This window comes from Dendropsophus ebraccatus, chromosome 5 (genome assembly GCF_027789765.1).
Source record: "Dendropsophus ebraccatus isolate aDenEbr1 chromosome 5, aDenEbr1.pat, whole genome shotgun sequence".
Taxonomy (NCBI): Eukaryota; Metazoa; Chordata; class Amphibia; order Anura; family Hylidae; genus Dendropsophus; species Dendropsophus ebraccatus.
In genome coordinates, this window is record NC_091458.1 from 128749515 (window position 1) to 128772724 (window position 23210).

Genomic DNA, 23210 nt, shown 5'->3' on the forward strand with positions numbered 1-23210 from the left:
TTCCAGATATTACATTTAATCACATCATCGAATACAGATCTCAACCCTGACAATACCCAGCATCAACCATGCATGTTTCAAGAAAGATATAATCAATGTATTAAGAACAGACTGTCTGGGAGGAGAAGTGACAAGTGATAGGCTCCAAAGTAATAACTCGTTTCACTCTTCTACAGCATACAGTTAAAATTAGCTATAGAGTATAAAGAGCAATTGAAGTTTTATTCAGACACCTAATCAGGTGCTGTAATTTCTATTATAAATGCAAACCACGACACTTATGTGGACAGAGTCCGAATGACAGGGAGGGTTTGCAAATCTTATCCTGAGAATTTAAATTCCTGCCCTTCTGTAGCCATATCATTAGTAACACTATGGAAGGAATTAGCAGATTTTTAGACTGTAAGCGTATGTTCACACTGAGATCCACCGCGGAATTCTGCCGCTTTTACTCAGTGTGGTCATACCCTAAAACTAAAATGTAAGGTAGAGTTAAAATCCACCAATTGGTGGGACCCACCGAGGGCCAGTATAGCAGACACTCCTTATGGTCATACAGACATAGATAAGTAAATACATTAATGTAACACTCCAGGATAGGATGACGCACGGCAACATGAAAGAATAAAGATTGGCAAGTAAGGTGTGAAGCCCAAATATAAATGGTTTTACAGAATGTGATGCTGGGTTTACACCTCATCTGGTATTGTTAAATGCTGGGATTAGAGATGAGCGAACATCGAGCATGCTAGAGTCGATCCGAACCCAAACGATCGGAGTATGATTAGCTGGGGCTGCTGAACTTGGATAAAGCTCTAAGGTTGTCTGGAAAACATGGATACAGCCAATGACTATATCCATGTTTTCCACATAGCCTTAGGGCTTTATCCAAGTTCAGCAGCCACCGCTAATCAAATGCTGAAAGTTCGGGTTCGGATAGACTCGAACATGCTCGAGGTTCGCTCATCTCTAGCTGGGATACCAGTAAAAAGGTGTGCCAACGTATACCACAGCATACACCTTTACTTTAATAAACCATACTTGGTCTACTAGTCCTATAGGTTTGGTCTATTTCCCATACTTTTTTAATTTTAGTTTGTATGACTTTAGTTTGTCTTTTGCAATTTTGAGTCTCACAAAATACATTGGGGGAATGGACAAAATGTAGGCTAAAGTTGAATATTTGTTTTCTGTATAAAATAACAGTTGTTCAGCATCTTCTCTTAAAGAGGTTTTCAAAAAACTGATGGAAAAATGGATGCATTTGTGTGCATCCGTTTTTTGGTTTATTTTTACATACACAAAAAATTTGGTAGTTTATGTTGTTATGCACGTTTGTATTTTCACCCGATATATATATATATATATACTATTGAACGAACAGATTCCAAAAATGTAGAACTTGAATGTAGAACTTGAAACCATGATACCACAATGCCCATATAATAAAACTTATGGTACTGTATACCAGCCACAGTGTCCATGTAATAGCTCTAATACCCATGTAATAGCAGACATAAAGTACAACAAATGCATCTGATCTGTACTCGCATGTAAGTAGTGGATAGACGAATGCGCTCATATAGCCTCCTCTTCTTGCGATTGAGCTTACTGTATCACACTAAAGTACTAGACAGTAAGTCAGCAATCCAACAAAAATAATAGGAGCAGATAAAGAACATAGTTGTATGGATGTTGTGTTTATAATTTTGTTCTCCTTATACCTGTTAGGACCAAGAGGAACAAGCTTACTTTGCTGTGTTTGATGGTCACGGAGGAGTAGACGCTGCCATTTATGCTTCTATCCACCTGCATGTGAATTTGGTCCGTCAAGAAGTGTTCCCGCAGGACCCAGCTGAAGCCCTGTGCAGAGCATTCCGCATCACAGATGAAAGCTTTGTAAAGAAAGCAGCCCGTGAGGTCAGTATGCTGAATTATTACTAGGTTTATTCTGTTGGTCTTGCTCTTGACTGTGAAGGATGAGGGGATGGAGTTGATGGGGAATATATGGGAATGTAAGATTGTATTTCTGGTCCATGTTTAAGACCCATGTCCACAATACTGTAAAAAATTATATTTTATATACTGCGGTGTTGGGCATGTAATGTAATGTTTTTCTATGAGTTTATTCATATGCAAATCTTTCAATAAGTATTATAGAGATAAGGTATAGTAAAGATAGATCACGATCTACAAATAAATAAAAAAAAAAAAAAAATAAATAAATAAATATATATATATATATATATATATATATATATATATATATATACATAAAAGGCCGTTGTGACGGGAATTCCCTCAGTAGTTGAGAGAGGCCATGGTTGTGTTAACATCACCAGAAGACTGGACCACACGCTGTGAGGAACTGTGGGGAGATTTCTAGGAACCAACTAACCAAGGACTGAGACAGTGTGACAGATGAGTTAAGAAACTTATCTCTTCTTATTATTGGCCATAGAGGCAGTTGGATCAACTTCACTCTACTAGGTACTGTTCTTGTTGAGGGAGATAATTGATTTGGGATCCAAAAGTTGTGGCTTACAGCCCGGCCCATATACCCTGTAAGACTCCCATCCCACTGGATTAGCGGTTCACTACCAGCATATATGAAGGGCCACTCCATTTTACCATACAAATTACCATTTTAACATCAGTGACCCATCTCTGGCCATTGGCCATATTAAAAGGTATCACACAGAACGAGACTGTATATGTTATGTACCTCAACTTCAAGTAAACGCAAAAAAGGAGCCCATGGAGCCTCATGTAAAAGTCTCGAAACAAAGGACTAGCCAGATATCTTTCCGGGAAAGACAAAGCCATGGGCTGGTTCCTGTAGTGAAACCACCAAAACTACCATATTAAGTGGCCCTATAAGTCAATGTAATGACAAGGAAAAACCAAGGCCAGGTATCCATCCACCGACAGCTGTTTCAGGATGTTGCCCCCTCATCAGTGTGGAGCAGGATTCTGGCTAGGTGGGAGCAATGCCTAGTAAAGCCAGAAGATAAACAGTTCACTGATCCCTGGAAGACCAGCCAAACTATAACACTGCCAGCTGCCGTTTAAAGCCCTCAAAACAGTGAAATCCAAGTAATCCAAACTTCAAGTAAAGTTACTTTTGCACCTCAAGACCTCGACTCCCTGTTGTCTGCATTACTCTGCACCTGACCAACCTCAAGGGATTCTCCACCAACACCTCTGGCAGCAGTAATAGAGAAGCCCCGGAGGAACTACAAGATTCACCAATGCCTAGTTGCAGTCCCTCTCTTTAACCTCTGTGGTGGTTTTACCTCAGGAAGAGAGAGAGTTGCCTCCACTCGGTCTGTGACAAGGTTATTATTTATTCCGCGATTCTCTCTTCTCCCCAACTTCCCCTTACTCCAGTCTTCTACACACGTTCTACACAGTCTTCCACACACTTCTACAACCCATTTTAATGGTTTTCTCTTAATGAATTGAATAAGGTTATGTCATATAAGCGTGCAAGTCTAGCGGCTCTCACTGACAGCAACAGTGCCATTGAAACCAACTCCATTGACTTCCATAAAATGGTGACTGTGATGAAATCTGCACCACAACCTGTTCATTCTCCACATATTTCAAGGGTGAAATCTCCTGAGGCAATACAAGGATCCCATACAAGTTTATGGGACTCGTGTATGATACTCACTAATAATTCAACAGTTGCCTCAGAACTACCCACTGCATGTGAGACTGGGTGGCAAAGAGACAACTTTTATGACTCTTTCCCCTATACACTGTAGTTAATAGAACCATCCTACTCTCTAAGGTGTATAGGTGCCTCCTGACTCTCCCCTGTCAGATGAGATATCCAAGAACAGAAAGGTCTAGACATGATGGATTACATTAACCCGCCCTTTGGTTGTAAGAGCGTTTACCGCTATTGCAGGTGTATGGCCTTCAGAAAATGACATTGTTTACATCAAGTTTTTATGTTGAACCAATTTTTAAAGAGTTTTTGGGGAATTTAAGTGTCATAATGAATCTCTCTGTGGATACATGGATACAGCCATAGGAGACTTATGACATGTCATCAATCTCTGTTATGGGAAAAATAAGCCTTTAAAGAGGAACTATCAGCAGGTTAGATTCATCTAAACTGCTGATAGTTTCCCTTTAACATACCTTAACTATTTTTTTTACCTTATAATCTACATGTCTAAGAATAACCACCAATCTCCCTATAAATGCTTTGTGGCCAGTTACCATGACAACCTATAGAGTACATTCTGGAATCACCCTTGACCCTGAATGAAAAAATAAATAAAAAAAAACACTTTTTTTTTTAAAGACACCAGCTGCCCACACAAGCCTTCTGTGTTATTTTATGCTTTTGCTATGTCACTTCCCTTCCTGAGGGCACATTTACTATGCTTTGTGCGCAGAGAGATATGCTTTTCTCATCCGATGAGAGTGCTTTGCTAACAGTCCTGTATGGTGAGTGACAGTTTTTGTCCAGAGTGTGAGGCGCTGTACACAGCTGTTTTTGGATAACTTTGCCATAAGAAGTTCAGTATTGAGGTTTGTTTCCTGTCTGTTCCTGACATTTTGTTTGAGGGGATCTCATGTACTAATACTGCACTCTTCTCCATCTGTCATCTGTGAAAATAATGTATGCACTTGTTCTAAAAAAAAAAGAACAGCATGATGTTCTATCTTTTACATCTTCTTTCTATCTTTTATTAGTTAAAAGGGTTTATCCAGCGGTCCAAAATTTTAAACATGTTGCTGACATATTGGTAAACATAACAAATATATGCTTACCTCTCCGTGCTCCCTCTGTGTCCTGATGCAATGACCGGTGTCCCCTGCTGTCTCTAGCCGCTGTTAAGTCAAAGATGAGCCTGTCTCGGGAGTGACAGCCCCATCAGCCAATCACTAGCTGTTGCACTGTCCCGTCTCAGTCAGTGATTGGGTGAGCAGGCTGTCACTCCCAACACTAGCTTGTCTCGGAAGTACCAGCAGCTACAGACACCAGCGGCCACATAGGAACACCGGGGGAGCACGGATAGGTAAGCATAGAATGTTTATGTTTATTAATATGGCAGCCACATGTTAAAATTTTGGACCGCTGGATAACCCCTTAAAGAAAAGAAAACCTATGATGACCACATACCTTGTTCCTTTTAAATTCACAGCCAAGCATAGGTAGCACTAAGATTAATGTTCACACAGGGCACATATGCTGAGGATTCTTTACAGCAGAAGATCCAGAGCAAACCTACAACAAGGATTTTTGCGCGTCAGGAAATTTTACTTGCCGATTTACTGAATGTAAACATGCCCTATAATATATTGGTATACATTACAAACATTGCTCATTTTTACTGCTGCAGAAAATCCACAGCATATCCACCCTTACAGTATGCGGACCCCACCAAACAGCGTTTTGTACCTCATTTTTCTAGACCCCTGTGAGGGTGACATGGAAAACGTTCTCATAGCTAAACATAAATCATCATCATCATCATCATCATGCCTTTAGCTAGTCTGTCATCAAGTTCCAAGTCTTTGCAGAGCTTACAGCAGTGTGGATATTAATAGTGTGTCTGTGTTTTGAGAGTCCACAAACTATTATAGGAGGAAAATAAATTCAGACGGGTCCTAATTCTTTCATTTATCATTTTCTTTAAAGAGCTCTTGGTTGCTCTTTCTATCCTCTGTCTAGCAGTTAATTATATCTCAGATGTCAAGAGTGATTAATATTGTGCAGAATTCAATTCTCCAAGAAGATTACAAACCAGCCCTTCTAATTCACAGACCGGAATTCAGGGCCCATCGTAAGCGGCAACTACTGCAAGTTATGCATTATATACCATATAATAAACTGTCACCTAAATAATGATGTATAATAACTGATATTACTATGTGAATCTCATATGCTTAGTAAAAGGGGACTGCAGAGAATAACGATTTGTGAAAAAAAAAAAAAAACATTCTTAAAATCGCTTTGTAATTGAACTTAATTAAAATAAATGTGTTTTTTCTATTTATATACTACCGTATTATACATTAAATGGCAGCAGTAACCTCTCTGCTGCCACCGATGTTTGTGTTGGAAATTGCAGGCATGTCCAAGACCTGGTCCCTGCTCCAAACAAGCAAAGTTCTGCAGAGGCTGCCACGCACACAGCGCCACTGACAGACAGCCTCTCTTAGGGCCCTATTACACGGGACGATTATCGAGCGAAAAAGCGTTCGTTCGAATTTAAACAATCATTGTTCTGTGTAATTGCAGGCAACGATCTAAAAATCGTTCATATATCGATAGTTGATTTAGATTTGAAACCTAAAATTATCGTTGTTCATTCGCTAATCGTTCGCACATTCCACATTCGTTCGCTCTAGTTCCGCATTTGTTCACTAATCGTTCAGCGTAATTGCACATTGTTCATTTTTCAGGAGTAAACTATCATTCTGTGTAATATGGTGAACGATTTCAGGTTAAGGATGAACGATCTTGTTTGCGATTGTTAGTCGTTAATTGTTAAAAATCACTTTGTGTAATAGGACCCTTATGGTCCTTTTACACGGAACGATTGATCGTTCGAATTTGCACGATAACGATCGAATTCGAACGATAATCGTACGTGTAAATGCAGTGAACGATCAAACGACGAGCGATAAATCGTTCATTTTGATCTTTAAACATGTTCTCAAATCAACATTGATCGTTCGCAAAAAATTCGCAGATCGTTCAGTGTAAACAGTCTTTCAACGATTTCACCTATCTGTGAGATAGGCTTAAACGATCGCATAGCGAATTTTCCGTACGATGTATCGTTCTGTCTAAACGCTGATCGTTATAAAAAAAAAAAAACATCGTTCATTCAAAATCGTTATTCGTGCGACCAGGCGATTTATCGCTCCGTGTAAAAGTACCATGAGTGTAGTCTTGTCATACTTGATCAGAGAAGGGGAGTGGGAACCAGGGTTGGACAGCCCTGCAGTTCCTGACTCAAACATCATCAACAACAGCAGGGAAGGCCCATGTGGCCCCCTACTGCTGCCACTCAACCTATAATAGTTTATACATAAAAAATCATAATGTGTATATAATTTTAATGAAGTTACATTACAAAGTAATACTTAAACAGTTGATATAGGTAGCAGAAAGGAGGTGATTTCTATTAAAAGACATGGGTGTGGTAGCTTGCTAAGAGCTTTTCAGGCAAGGCAAGGAAAAAATCAGCAGGTTAGATGCTGCTTTAAAAAAAAAAAAAAAAAAAGTAATACTCACCTTTAAAGTGTCACAGTCATTACAAAAAAAGTCCATGTCCAAGTGTTCAGACATTATAAGCCTGAGAGTGGACATGCTGTAGCGTGGTCTTCTCCTGGCTCGTTCGCCCGATCAGTACGGGTCTGAACACTCACAACTGGAGCAATCAAAACTTATGACATGTCAAGTTTTTTTTTTTTTTTATAATGACAGGTACACTTTAAGCATTCTCCGTTGATGCTTTCTGGATCCCCCCTATCAGTTGCGGTTAATACAGGTCCAGTGATGACATGTCAACACGTCCAAGCTTTGACTGTCCAGACATGATGGGAATTGTAGTTCTGCAAAAGCTGTAAGGCCGTCAGTTTGGACTAAAAGGAGAGTATTAGGCCAGGGGTATATTTGGAGGCATAATGTTTTTAGGGACAGATCTATAGGTGAAAGGCTTCTTGTGACGCCCACAGATAGAACTATTGGCCATTACATATCCATTACATATCATATTCTGTTAAACCTGTTAAAAAGACAATTTGTTATTCTAATCTATAACGTCACATGACTATTAGCTGCCCATGCGGAAACACAAATCATGAGCTGTACATCTCTGTATAAACTGCCTCATGTTCCCATGTAAACTGTAATGATCTTATGTGGAGATGGATTTTATTTGGCTTCTATAAATGCTGAATAATTTGTCACCTGAACAGTCATACGCAGTAGATCTGTGTATCTTGTAGAAGAGATGTGTCCAGTAGCACAGTATTAAAGAGAATTCTTGTGCACAAGCAGTGAATTGCTTTCCTGAAGCGATATAACTGGCAGGCGATGGGGGTGGGGGGAGGGGTTAGCTGTAAAATTATTCTGTGCACGCGCAATATTCTCTCAGATTGGAGCAGATGTGTGTGTGTGACACAGTGATATCTATCACAGTGACATGAAGCTCAAGGTGACATTGTACAGAAACAAAACAGCATTGAGCTGTCAGTATACTCGGAGATGATGGGCCTTGCACCTCACCAGCTGTGTCCAAAATACTTGTTATGGGAAAAAAGTCATTCACTTGTGTTATCTGACAACCGAACTTGTTCACTGTGCTTGAAGAATGACAATACCAAATAATATTTCATTCTCCTCTTGGATCATTAGTTGATCTTGGTCAGCTTATGTCTTTATTAACTAAGGTTACACTGTATATACTGTCATCTTTACTTACAAAAAAGGAGCCCATGGAGCCTCATTTAAGAGTTTTTAAAACATGGGACTAGCCAGATATCCCTCCGGGAAGGACCAAGACAAGGGGTGGCCCCTGTAGGGAAACCACCAAATTAAGTGGCCCTATAACTCAATTTAATGACAAGAGGAAAAACCAAGGCCAGGTATCCATCCACAGACAGCTGTTTCAGGGTGTTGCCCCTCATCAGTGTGGATCAGGATTCTGGCTAGGTGGGAGCAATGCCTAGTAAAGATATAAGAGAAACAGATCACTGATCTCAGGGAGACCAGCCAAAGAGAACACTGCCAGCTGCTGGTTATAGCGCTCAATGCAGTGAAAGCCAAGGTGCATTGCTCAGTGATCTGTTTCTCTTATATCCTTACTTACAAAGTGATGAGGCAGCTATTTAGGTCACCCCAGTCCACCTACTTGTAAGTTTGGAGGCTATGCACATTACAGGGCATTACAGGCCCGAAGCACCATGTAGACCCGTAGAGACTACAGGTGTCTTCACATGAGGTATAAAGCCCTTCATGATGTGACTTCTGTAATAAAGATAAGCCACAATGCAGATGTAAACAGAATATAACCATAATAAGTTAGTTACAATAGACTTGGCATATGATTAGATGTCAATGCTATTCGGAACCGATAATAAAATTGATAATAGGGAAAGTGAATACTACTGGATATCTCCTGACACCTGTCCAATGGTGGGATATTTTAGGGAGCAGATTTGTCAAAATTTTAAAATATTATAATAATTACTATATATGATTATTATTTATTATTAATATATTTATTTATTTATTTTTTGCTGGCTATAATAGAAAGCCATTGGAACACAGTGGGAATAATTGGGTCCTGGCATTCATGGGGATGTTACTTTGGCAAATACCACCTATATATTATATATAACATCTAAATATTGTAAAAGAGGAGCCCGTGGAGCCTCATGAAAGAGTCTCGAAACACAGGACTAGCCAGATATCCCCCCCCCTTGGCTGTGTCCTTCCCGGAGGGATATCTGGCTAGTCCTGTGTTTCGAGACTCTTTGATGAGGCTCCACGGGCTCTTCTTTTGCATATTTATGTTTCCCAGGGGCAATGCACCTAGGACTCCACTGCATTGAGCGCTTTCACTAGCAGCCGGCAGTGTTGTCATTTGGCTGGTCTCCCTGAGATCAGCGATGTGTTTCTCATATATCTAAATATTGTGAAGATCATGTACACCCCTTCATAGCAAAACTATCTTCTAAAGGTAGCGTCCCCTTTCAGCAGAATAACACGCCCTGCCACACTGCAGAATTGTCCAGGCATGGTAATGGACAAAGAGTGTGTATCTGGAGGGGTTATCCAGTGTGTGTGTGTGTGTGTGTGTGTGTGTATGTATGTGTGTGTGTGTGTATATATATGTATATATATATATATATATATATATATATATATATATATATATATATATATAAATTTATTTTTTTTACATAATGCTGCTCTGTTGCAAAACGTGATAAACATCTGATGTATACCTTTCCACGCTCCCCCTGTGTCCTGGTGTCGCCGCCACTTCAAAGACCAACTTGTCTCTGGAGTGACTGACTGAGGTGGAACGTGGACAGCGATTGGTGGAACAGACTGTCACTCCTGAGACAAGTTTGTCTTTGAAGTGGCGGCCACAACAGGGCACTGGGGGAGAGTGGAAAGGTATACATATGATAATTGTTTTTTTATTAGATAGATAGATTTATTTTTTCTGATTCATTAATTATGTTTTAAGGGAGGCCTGGATGCTTTTCTTGATAAATATATTACAAGTTATGAACACTAGATTACATGTGATGCTGATCCGGGGATTTATTCTGATTGCCATTGGAGCCAGGAGGGAATTGTCTCCTTGTGATGGGGCAATTGTCATCTGCAGTAAGGTTTCTGTAGGTTGAACCTGATGGACTATTGTTTTTTTTTAACCTTATTAACTGTAACTATGTTAGATAAGATCTGGAGAATTTGAAAGCCATCTAGTCTAATCCTTGGATGTTCCACTTGACACTTAGGATCCTTTTACATTGTCCGATTAAATGTAAGGAGCATTTCTAAAATGTATCATTTATTGACATGCGGCAGATAATAACAGATGTTTAAGAGGTACTCCGGTGAAAATATTTTTTAAATCAACTGGGTCAGAAAGTTAAATAGATTTGTAATTTACTCCTATTTAAAAATATTAAGTCTTCCTGCAAGACATACAGCAGCTAATAAGTACTGAAAGTGGTGTATTCTGCTGTCTACTGCAACCTCTGTCCGTGACAGGAACTGTACAAAGCAGTAGAGGGTTTTCTGTGGATTGCTAGTTCCTGTGGATTGCTAGTTCCTGTGGATTGCTAGTTCCTGTCACGGACAGAGGTGGCAGCTGAGAGCACAATGTCAGACTGGAAAAAAAATACAGGACATACAGCAGCTAATAAGTACTGGAAGACTTTTAAAATAAAAATAATTTACAAATTCATATTACTTTCTGTTACCAATTGATTAGATAAACATAATTTTTCGTCAGAGTACCCTTTTTATTGGCTGCTTGAATGATGCAGCAATTGTTTGTGTCATCTGTGCGATTATTCATGTTTTTAAAGGCAGTGCAAGCGTTTGCGGCCGCATATGGCTGAAAATCGCCAAATGTGAAAGGACCCTTAGAACACTTAAAGTGACACTGTCACCTCCTTTTTGAATTCTGACATCTCTACACAGGTGTAAAGGCTAAATTTAGCAGTTTTCATACCTTATTTTATATCATACGTCATGGTGCTTGTTCAAGTAATCAACTGCAGATTGTGTTAAGTGGCCAGGGCCTCGCGGCATTAGCGCTACTTAGCCCCGCCCACAACGGCACAGTTGGCCCCGCCCCCTCGCCGGCCATTGGAACAGGCTGGCCGAAAGGTATAGACCCCACCCACCCCCTTTACGTCAGCCAACCAATGGGCGTCAAGGGGGTGGGGCCGACGGGCCGTTGTGGGTGGGGCTAAGTGGTGCTAATGACACGAGGCCACGCCCACTTAATACAATCTGCAGTTGATAAAAGGACACTTTTTACTTGAACAAGCACCATGACGTATGATATAAAATAAGGTATGAAAAATGCTAAATTTACTCTTTACACCTGTGTAGAGATGTCAGAATGCAAAAAGGAGGTGACAGTGTCACTTTAAGTCATGGGTCTCCAAACTGCGGCCTTCCAGCTGTTGCAATACTACATTTCCCATTTGTCATGCCTGGACAGCCAAATCCAAAGCTTTAGCTGTCCAGGCATGATGGGAATTGTGGTTTTCCAGCTGGAGCTGGACTAAAAGGATCTGCTGTTGGAGCTGGACACTGGTAGGCATTTTTTTTGTTAGTCATATGGCGTCAGTGCCTAATAGGTCAGACCTGACCTAACACAAAAACCACCAGTAAAATATTGTAACTAGTGTATTTTCTATATTCAGAAATCTATATAATAATTGACAATGTAAGAAAAGTGGACATTTTCCTCAGTGAAGTACAAGTGTGTTTCCTTAACTTTGTGCACTGTTTTTATTGTATAGTATTACACTATATTTTAGTTAAATGTTTACATTTTCAAATTTTTACTCTAGAATCTACGTTGTGGCACAACTGGTGTGGTGACCTTTATCCGCGGCAACATGCTACATGTGGCCTGGTTGGGAGATTCACAGGTGATGCTGGTACGAAGGGGACAAGCTGTGGAACTGATGAAGCCACATAAACCTGACCGAGAGGTGAGGACTATGGACCTCAGGCATCTTTACCTGAAATGTACCGTATATGTGAATAGCTCAGTGGTCTGGAGAATGCCTTCAATAATATAGGAAGAAGTGGATTACTATTGTGGAGCTTTAATCATTGCCTATTTTATACTAGATTTAACTTATGCATAGCTGGAGCTTTTAAAGCCCTTTTGTTCCAGTTCTTTAAGTGGTTCTGTACTTTTTTGCTGCAAAAAGAAGGGAGCAAGTCAGGGGGATGTGGGAAAATAATAAACAACCTTAACCCGCCCTTTCTCGTGCCTCTATTACACTGCTCTCAGGTCCCACTGACTGCCGCAGGATGTAATTTTCAGCTGGAAACTGGTTATGTCACGTACCGGACTCCAGCTGCAACTTCACGGCCAGGCTGAGCAATTTTCCGCTCAGCCAATTAGAAACTAAGGTGGTGTCCTGCCCCAGTCACTGATTGGCTGGGCTGGCAATCACTCATCCGGGTATGTGACATTTCAGCTGGAAGAGCTGCAGGTCACCGGTGGCTGCCAGCGGGACCCAGGAGCAGCACTACCGGACACGAGGACAGGTGAGTTCACTTTATTATTTTCCTGCACCCCCCTGGCTTCCTGCCCTTTTGTTTTTTAAATTTGGTGGGACATTACCTTGTTGGGTGTACAAAATTATTTTTAAAGGAGAAGATTTTTAGATATTTAATGGACAGCAGGGTTTCTCAAACTTTTTTTTTCTTTCGGGCGTCTCCAGCAGTCTAAAAGAATGCCAAATTGGAGCTAGTGGCAGCTTGTTTGTGTCTTCACAACACTTACCTTCTACACACTCCTGTCCAGTTTTAAAGGTCATCTTAGATTAAACAATAAGTGATTGATGGCTTCTTCTGGATTAGTGATATCCTGAATCAGTGGGTTTGTTAGGATTTGAGGCATACTGTCCTCATCAATAGTTGGATTATGCTTGCCCAGTGAGGTCTCCTCAAAGTTTGGGAATAATCTCGATTGCATCTTCTCCGTGCTGCCTATTTTCTAAATCAGAATTTTTTTTACGGCCGTAGTAATCTACTTGGTGCCATTCTTTTCCCGTATCTCAGAATGATCAACACTGGAGATACTGGTTAAATTCCAACGCTAAAATATCTGCTTAACAGGGCAGCACTTGTACAGCATTACTGCTAGTAAATTGAGTGCCCAACATATTATGTTCACTATCTAAGAATTAGTTTAATTGCTTTTTCCAATTCAAACCATTGCTATGGTTTCATCTTTTACGACCCTTAAATCGCTGCTATTTGGGATTAATATAATGAACAACCTTCTGTCATCCAACAAACCTTTTTGTTTCCTTAATTTTTAGGATGAGAAACATCGTATTGAGGCCCTCGGAGGTTGTGTGGTCTGGTTTGGTGCATGGAGAGTTAATGGGAGCCTTTCTGTCTCTAGAGCTATCGGTAGGAGATTGACTTTAATTAATTCTTTCCTCTTTTCTTTTTCCTTATGGTCCTGGTTTTAATTAAGTGTTTGATGATCTCAGACTTCTAGAAAGCTAAAGAAACATGAAACAGAAGAGAATTTATACAGGGAAATCCAAATTCATCTCACCTAGGATGCAATTAAATTGCAAAAGCCCTAGACTCTATTAACTAAGCTGTATAATGTATTTGAGAGCGGTGCTAACATTCTAGGTTGTACCCACTGTATAATAGACCACTCGTTAGAACAGTCGTAATACATTGAATGACCACTCTATTAGAGACACCAACCACAAATCCGTGGATTAATTTCAGTGTCTAGCCACATTAGAATGGAAAAATTGTGTGGCCAAGTAACGTTGAACTTGTCATTTGATGCTAGTCAAACTTGTATACTGAGAACAGGGTCATTGAGGAAGAACATTCAACTAATGGGGCTCTTTTGGATGGAAACAAGTGGTCAACAAAAGAGGTTAGAGGCTGATGTCAAGAATTCTTTGGCAAATCACCATTAATCCATGAACCTTTCTGTCCGGTGTCTACAGTCCTGGTTGGTGGAGGTGGTGTAATGGTGTGAGGAACGTTTTCTTGGCACAGCATGCATTTTCTGATAATTGAGGATGGATATTTGGACAGCGAGGTCTATCAAAGCACAAGACTGATGAAATGAATTGCAATTTACCCTATGGCCAGAGAACACTTTCAGCAGAACAATACCAAACGAGTCTCTAATCAAGTGGTTATTTATTGTATTGAGATATATTGTGCTTGACTAATTGTATGAAGCTTTTAGGGCTATTAGTGTAGAAATTTTTCAACCTACCACATAAATACCAAAATGCCTTATTTTAGTGTTACCATAACAGGCTATGTGCAGCATTTACTTGTTTCATTATACTCTTTGGGGACCTGAAAGTGTACTTGAGGTACAAAATAACATGTCATTACATTCCTCTAAAATATACTATTCAATCATATGTATATGAAAAATAATTTTTGACACTACCCCATTATAGAGAAGTTTCCCCCATCTTTATAGCATCTGTTTGAAATAATTGAATAGATTGGTGGCCACAGATGAGCATGTGGCCGGGCATCCCCAGAACCCTATGGAGAAAATTTATCAAACCAGCATACAAGTAATGCCAGTCTTATAGAAATCCCTGTGCCGGATTTAATTCAAAAGGTTTTCAGGAAATGTAATTTAGAGGTTCCCTTAAAAAGTATAGCTGACTATTTCCAAGAAATTGTTAATTTTTTTTTAGGAATCTATGATTCTGTTTTCTTTGTCATACAGGGGATGCTGAGCATAAGCCATATATTTGCGGTAATGCAGACTCTACCTCCTTGGTCCTTGATGGTTCTGAAGATTATCTCATTTTGGCTTGTGATGGTTTCTATGATACAGTAAATCCAGATGAAGCTGTAAAAGTTGTATCTGACCACTTAAAGGAAAACAATGGAGACAGCAGCATGGTTGCCCATAAACTGGTGGCATCAGCCCGTGATGCTGGCTCCAGTGATAACATCACAGTCATTGTAGTGTTCCTTAAGGACCTTAATCCGACATCCAATTCAAGCCAAGATAATAACCAAGCTGAGAATTCTTTTGACGGAGGACAGGAAGATAATGGAGATGACAAAGAGAATCAAGGAGAGTGCAAAGGATCATGGCCTCTTCATCAGTGTTCAGCCCCGGCTGATCTAGGAGGTTATGATGGCAGAGATTCTTTCACAGACAGAACTAGTTTGAACCTTGGTCCTGAAGCGCAGGTTATAGAAAAACAAGACTATGTAGACCCATTGCACGGAGGAGGTGGCAAACCACATAGTGCCAAATGTTTGCCATGGTCCCGAGTATCCAGAGCTAGCTCACCAAAGAGAGCCAAAGGAAGCAACGAATCTGTGAGAAAGGAGTCTTTAGAATGTCCACCTGCTTGTGGAGAGAAAGAGTGGGATGAAAGTATATCTAGAAATAAAGGCTTGGGATATGTGAATATCTTGATGCCCAGAAAGGAGAGCTTACACTGCCCTCTGGAGTTAAAGGATGAATGTCTGAAAGGAGTCATGAATGGTCCGACACGTGCATCTCCTGTACGTTTCAGAGTGAGGAGAGGTGGGACAAAGGCCAAGCCAAACTTTCCAAAGCTCCTATCTTCCCAAAAGCCTTCTCACAAAGCACGGTCCACTTTATCAGTGCCAGTGCAAAGCATTGGCAAACATAGGATAGCAGTACATTGTCCTGTAGCTTCTAGGAAAAGTCATCTTAGAGGTCATTTGATTAATATAGCATTGTTAAAAGAGAGCAACTGTATAGCATTGGCAGACCTGCGTAGGATCTATCAAATGTAAAAGGAAACCTGATCTCCTCTGTGTGTTATATAACTGTAGTGCTCCAGTGAATTAGGTTAGATAGACCCAAACCTTAATGGCATCATCCTCCTCTTCCTCCTCTCCTAGTGTATTGATATCACCCAAGTAGTGCACAGTGTGGTACTCTATTTACATACAGATAAACATTCCCATAGACACGTCAGCTTGACTTTGTTGATAAAGGAAGACCTAACATTTCCTTTTTCACGTGCAGCAATTTGGGGATGGAAGGACAATGTAGGTCATATAAAACAGGGAGCAATGTCCTTTGCTGTAAGTGAACGAGTAGGAGATGTATGTATCTGGTATACAATCCACAATGTAACCTCTATGAAATGCAGTACAAACGGTCAACTCCATTCAAGGCGTCTTTTGTGCGAGTGTGTGTGTATATGTTTGTGTGTCTCATGAGGTTTTTGTTCAAAATGCATGTGGTTATGTGGTCCTGGCCTTTAGCTGAAAAGGTTGCTATGCCCAATGATGCAGCTTATAGAGGTTTTAACCTTCACTGATAACTACATTGGTTCTAGCAGTCAATAGATCAATATTAAACAAAGGAAGCAGGTAATTGCAAAAAGAGTGTTCTGGCTTCAATGATGAACTGGAACTCTCAGCAACTCTCTACTGGAACCACTATTGCAACTGTATATTTACCTCTTAAGTATTCTTTATACACAAAAAGCTTAGATCTTATTACAACCAGTTATTTTTCTAGTTTTAGATAGATGTCACACTTTATTAAGGCAATAAGGCACTGCTGGAGTACAGTGAGATATAGCCAATTTTGAGCGATTCCTGCGGATAAGCCAACCTCTACAGCATGAGGACACTCAGGTATTAAGTCAATATCAACATTATAGAAACCATCCCATATGTTAAAGTTCACTATCCACTATTCGTTATCCTATTAAAGTGGGTTTAGTTATAAGAAATCCGATCCAAGTTCAGCTTCAGACGTCTCTCATTTCTGAGTACAATAAGAGGACATTCACTCACAGAAGTGTTCGCATCCACCCTATCATATTTAATCAAACAACAAAGAAAGGGGGTTATTACTGTGTTAGCACATCATGTATATTTAATTATACAGCACAGCATGTTCCCTTCCATATGGGTTCATTGACCTTCAGGCAGCCTTAATTTCATGCATCATGTTTCCTTTCAGAAAAGATGGTGTAATATCAGTTTTGCAAAGACTTGTTTTGGATGGCGATGGTTATAAAGCAAGATGGTAGATCTCAATTAAGAGATTTATCAACCAAACCCCATCTTCCTGTTTCATTTATAATTTTGTGCATACATAAGATGGACTTTCATGAATAGTAGAGTTAACAATACTAAATGGATGATAGAGAATACCAGGATTCCACTATACCATTAACTGTTTAACTATGTATTCATAGTACTCTCTGATATTATTGGTACACTCTTTCTTATAGGCAGAAGCAAAGGTTATGTCCCAAGATCATGTCTTTAAAGTGTCACTGTCGTTATAACTTTCAAAATCTAAATAATAGTAGATGTGATATGAAGCAAGTTTGCAATATACATTCAGATTTTTTGTTGTCATCATGCTGTAAAACAAAGCTGAACTTACCAGAAATCCAGGTCCAGTCTCCTGAAGGCAGACTTCTGCTGGTTGAAAAAAAAAACAAGCTAAGGGAGCATTCACACGTTCAGGATCCACAGCAGATTTGAAGTTGTAGATTCAAAACAAATCAAATCTGGGTCATCAAATCTGCTGCAGATCCTGTACATGTGAACACACCCTAAACAGTGTGTTCCGGCCAGTACAGAGAGTCAAGGCTCAACATGTTTGTCAATCACGTGACTGCCTTCTCTCTGTGAGCGTTCAGATGGCCTGGGATACACGGGGCTTCCTGCTTACTGACTGTTTCGTGAGAAAAAAAAAAGTCAGAAAACAGGAAGTGCCATGTTTTCCATGATAACTGGAAAAAAGGATTGTAAATTGCAAACTTGCTTTTGTATCACATCTACTGTTTTAGGTTTTGAAAGTTATTACGACAGTGACACTTTAAATGAGAAGTCTAGGCTCAGACATTTGTTTTTTCTGAACGCAGTTGGGGAGGAGGTGACTGAACATAACAACATGCACTTTCCTCCCTGCCTCCTGCCCTGGGGTCTGCTGTCATCAGCTCCAATTCCTGATTCCTGGCTGCTTTAAGGCCTGAGTGGGGACCTGGGACATGATGTGTCAGGCCTGCTAAGCCAGTCAGCGGCCATCATGGGGTCCCATCTCGGCCATTGCCTGGCTGAGCGGGCCATAAAAATCATTTTCCAGGTCCCCACTCAGACCTAGAAGCGGTCGAGGATTAGGAACTGAAGCGAATGACAGCGGACCCCAGAGCTGGAGCCAGAGAAGTAATTGCATGTTATGTTCACTTCTCCTTTAACATTTATACATCTCCTTAGGCTGAAGTCTAATACATTAAAAACTAAGTCCTATAATGGAATGGATAGGAGAGTGTTTTATAGTGTAGTAGGAGGATCAGTATTTTTATGGGGTATCAGTGATGGCTTGTTTTCTGTGACAAAAAACTAACATTATGGTAGTTCCACAAAATTCAATATGAAAAAAATAATCTTCTCATCTATACTGGTGATCCTTATTAGTGCCGGTATATTCTAACAGTACATACATAGAGTATAGCAAAGACAATTGTCCCTTGGTGATAATAACAATATAATAGTGCCATTTAAAACCCTATGTGCAGCATAGTCAGTTCTGTGATGCTTTCAGTGTACACTATACCCTCACCAGTTTTAAAATGTGATGGCATCATCTAGACACCCCAGTTACATGCTATGTGCCTTGTAGAGTAACCAAACTAATGCAGGACCTCTAAAGTGAAATATGCACCCAAGAATATTTGTTGTTCTTAACAATAAATCTAACTAAGCAATACTTTATTTGCTGTGTCCATCCTACTGTAAAGACTGGCATAACTGTGACAGCAGAAATAATGCCAGATCTTCTCATGGGTTGTGCCTGGTATTGCAGCTCAGTTCCACTGGACAGGTTGTGCTGCTCCGTGTTTTTTTTTTTGTTTGTTTTTTTTCTAAAGAAGAGCCATGTTTTTATAATCCTGGACAACCACTTTAAGGTAGAACAAACAAGAAGTTGCCCAGTGATTAAGATAAAGGAAATTCTATAATATATTTATTTATACCTAAACACTAATAATTCACTTGTATATAGAAGAGTGTCGCACCTTAAAAAAAAAGTGGTACTTAAAACAGTATTGATTTAAAGGGGAAACCTGCTCACAAGTGATCTTCAACTGAGATGTTATTAAATTAAAGTTATCATTTTCATAATGCCTGAACCACAAGTCATCAGGGCGGTCTCTGGCGGCCTCCCCCTGCCTAGTGGCTTTGATTGATAGGTCTCTCCTACACAAACAATAGGCTGGAGAGGAGAAGCCACTGGGGATTGCCCTGATGACTTGTGTTTCAAGCAGTCCAAGTGATGACTGGTTCCATCTAGAGCGGAGCATACACATCAGACTCTCAGCTCAACCTGGGACTGTCCGACCATATAATGTGGATGGTTGTCTCATAACAGACTGTTAGCCATGTCTAAAGATGTCATGTTAGCCATGTCTAAAGATGTCAGTAAATATTAGATGAACTTTAGCTGATACAACAAATTCTGTCAGAATTAGCCAACTGTCTAACTTTTTTTATTCAGATCCCAGTTCTTCACTGATACCAGGTGTCTGAGGACAGAATAATGGGGTATGTTTGGTTATTTCTGGCACTCAATTTGTTTTACTGGGAATGAAGGATTACTTATCCTCCTCTATTCTCATTAAACTAATTTTTAATTCCAAAATTTACAATAAAGTATTAGTGGATGGGATAAAGACTTAAAGGGCTTATCCAGCCTTTGAAAGAAAATGGCCATGTTTTTCTGAGACTGCACCACTTTTGTCTTCAGTTTGAGTGGGGTTTTGCAACTCTAAACTCCATTCACTGCTATGGAACAAAGGGATTTTCCAAGTTATTTGGTCAAAAAAACTTGTCTTGTCATATAACCATGGCTGGCTACTAGAGCCAAAATTGACTATAGAAGCCAATGACACATATTATATGGCAATACAAGTATATTAGAGCCATGATAAAATAAAAAAAACAAACAAACTTTAATTGCAAACCACACCCTAACTGGTTACACGAGTCGTGTTGTCTCTGGAAGACAGTCTCTAACAGAAGCCAGTTAGAGATTAAACTGAAGTTAAAACGAGTTATAGGTCATATGTATACATAAAAAGCCATATGCAAATACTAATGCATAGTTTTCAGAGACTTATTGGTGCATTGGTGATAAGTGTTACAGCTAATCAATATGTTCACATTACAGAAGACCCAGTGTAAAAAGAAATTAACAATACATCCAATCTAGAGGAAAATATCAGCCACTAAACTAAAAGCACTGCACCTTCACCAATTCCAACGCAACACGTTCTACAAAGAGTGGGAAATTAGAATGTTTTGTTGTTGAAAAACTTTCAATAAAATGACACAAATAAGTAGAGATGAGGGAACCTGGAGCATGCTTGAGTTGATCCGAACCCGAACTTTCGGCATTTGATTAGCGGTGGCTGCTGAAGTTGGATAAAGCCCTAAGGCTATGTGGAAAACATGGATATAGTCATTGGCTGTATCCATGTTTTCCAGACAAACTTAGAGCTCTATCCAAGTTCAGCAGCCCCCACTAATCAAATACCGAACGTTCGGGTTCGGATTGACTCGAACCCGGTTCGCTCATCTCTACAAATAAGGTGATTACTACATCTGAGCCAACATGTCATATAGTTGCTATGTTTAGAACAGGAATGGGGAACCTTTGCCCCTCCAGCTGTTGCAAAACTACAATTCCCATCATGCTTGGACAGCCGAAGCTAAAGCTTTAGTTGTCCGGGCATGATGGGAATTTTAGTTTTGCATCCCTCGTTTAGAGGGAAATGTAGAAGACCCCAAACTTTTAAAGAGGTTGTATGTGATAATTAAACATGGCTGATTTTATTTCCAAAACAGGGCTACTAGTGTTGAAGTGAATGGGGCTGAGCAGGAGAAAAACTAGCAATGTTATTGAAAATAATCCAAATTTCAAGCAAAGCCAGTTCAATGTAATATGAGTGGAGAACAGCGCTATTTATCCGTTAACTCAATTGTAAAATTGACGTCCGTTTTTGCGTTTTCATCCATTCATTGTGTAGATTGTTCAATATTTTGGGGTGTACACTAGCCCATTGTCGGGTGCCTTCTGCTTACTAGTCAAATGTTTGTGGCAGTGTACAGCACTGAAATATTCAATGGAGAAATGGGCACTTTAAATGTAGCAATGTGAGACATGTTAGTTAAAATTAGAAACGTGTACAGGGTTAGGTGCCGTTTGGTTTTGTTTCTCCAACCATACGAGGGAGTATGGGAGTATGCAATGGGCTCTTTAGCGAGTGGTTGTTTTTTTTTGTGAAATGGGGCATAGCACAAGAAAAATATTGCAAATACACGAGGGATAACATGGACTTTATTTTCTATTATATATGCATTTTGTCTTTGGCAGATGGGTTGCGCAAATTATCAGAGAAGTGCAAACAGTTTTCTGATAATGTAACGGTGTACTTGTTCCTATGGTGGTGTTTTTTTTTTTTTATTGGTTACATACCATGCAACTGCAGACATATCCACCTAACTGGTAGAGACATTTGTAACTAAAGTAAAAGCATGTACAGTAAGTGGGCTGACTTATCCAGTTACCAGAAATATCATACACATAGCGTCTTAATGTGTCTGTGCTACATGGTGTTGCTCAGATATGTCATTCAGCACATTAGAGATTCTGCCCCCAAGTTATTATAATCTGGATACAGGATGTGTCTGAAGGTGTCAATGAGCAGGAAATATACATATAAAAATTGCATGTTAAAGGGATGTAACAGCCAGGAAACTTTAACCCGCCCCCAAGGTACTGGCCTTAACCTGAAATCTGGACCTTTACCTACAATGTGTATATGTTCAACCCTTTCTACCAACCTTGTAAGGTGTTGGTCATTTACTTCAACGAATCTGCTTTGGTGCTTATTGTGATATTAGATTTAAAGGCGGACAAGCTGGAGGTTGTGCAGAAATTAGCCACAAGATAATGGTATGTAAAGCATATCCAGTTTTCATTATCCTGCAGATTAACTGATATCACTGACTTATGATATTGGGTAAGTAACACATACCCAATTATATGTTTTTACACCAGTTTTAGGGTGTCCATATAGTTTCCCCTAATATTTTTGGCAAGCCATGTTTCGTCAAAATATCAGCTTTTTACCCCACATGTTCACTTTTCTGGAAAAAAAAAAAAAGTAGGTGGGGATTAGCAGGATGGACATAGACTCCCACAGGCCAGCAGATTTTAAAATAGCTTTGAAATCTACTTAAAAGGAATCTGTCTTAAATGAAGTCTGCCTTAAATGTGGGCAGCACAAACTAGTGATATAAATGTTGATCAGATCAGTTTATTATTTAAATCATTTAGTTCAGCCGTTCACCTAATATGCAGGAGAATGGGCTTCATTGTGCGCCACTCCCTCCAGCTGCTGATTTGACTGCCTATACACAGCATGGATAAATAACAGCCAATCAGCAGCTGGGGGTGGAGTTTTCTGCTTCTCATGTATATGCAGGACTACTGGGCTCACGCTCATAATGGAGGACTACTTATTATCCATGTTACTCAGGTGGAGATCTCTGGATCAGCTGCGCAGAGCAATATTAGTGATACATCATTCTGTTCAGCTTCTCTATCACTAATTTATGCTAACCTTAGATAGGACACCATAACCTACTGACAGTCTCTTTAAAGAGAATCTGTCTTCTAGCACTGTCAACAGTTAGGAATGTGAATTGCAGATGGTTGGAAACACATGGTACCTTTATATATATTTATATATATATATATATATATATATATATATACACACACATACACACACATATACAGGCAGTGAGACGGCAATACAGCCTCAGCTATGTCAGTCAGCTAGAAGCTGGGCCAGGTATGGCAATCAAGCAGGGATAGAGATGGGAAGGGGGGTTGAGGAGATATTCCAGCTTGCAGCAGTTC

At 39.8% G+C, this 23210-nt stretch overlaps 2 protein-coding genes across 4 annotated transcripts in view; one reads left to right on the forward strand and one right to left on the reverse strand.

Annotated features, from left to right (window-relative positions):
• Nucleotides 1-18237, forward strand: part of PPM1E (protein phosphatase, Mg2+/Mn2+ dependent 1E) — a 136858-nt gene extending 118621 nt beyond the window's left edge. Inside the window, exons 4-7 of the mRNA XM_069971226.1 lie at nt 1732-1920; nt 12088-12231; nt 13579-13672; nt 14991-18237. Of these exons, the coding sequence (XP_069827327.1) occupies nt 1732-1920; nt 12088-12231; nt 13579-13672; nt 14991-16045 (1482 nt within the window). The 3' untranslated portion in view covers nt 16046-18237. The remainder of the gene's footprint in view (nt 1-1731; nt 1921-12087; nt 12232-13578; nt 13673-14990) is intronic.
• TRIM37 (tripartite motif containing 37) overlaps nt 4592-23210 on the reverse strand; it is a 103423-nt gene continuing 84804 nt past the window's right edge. For 2 of the 3 annotated variants that reach the window (XR_011363200.1, XR_011363198.1), the window contains exon 28: nt 22375-22432. The gene's annotated coding sequence lies outside the window, so the exon portion shown is untranslated. Of the gene's footprint in view, nt 4653-5143; nt 5249-22374; nt 22433-23210 lie in introns of those variants that run through there. The other variant, XR_011363199.1, reaches the window with a different exon arrangement.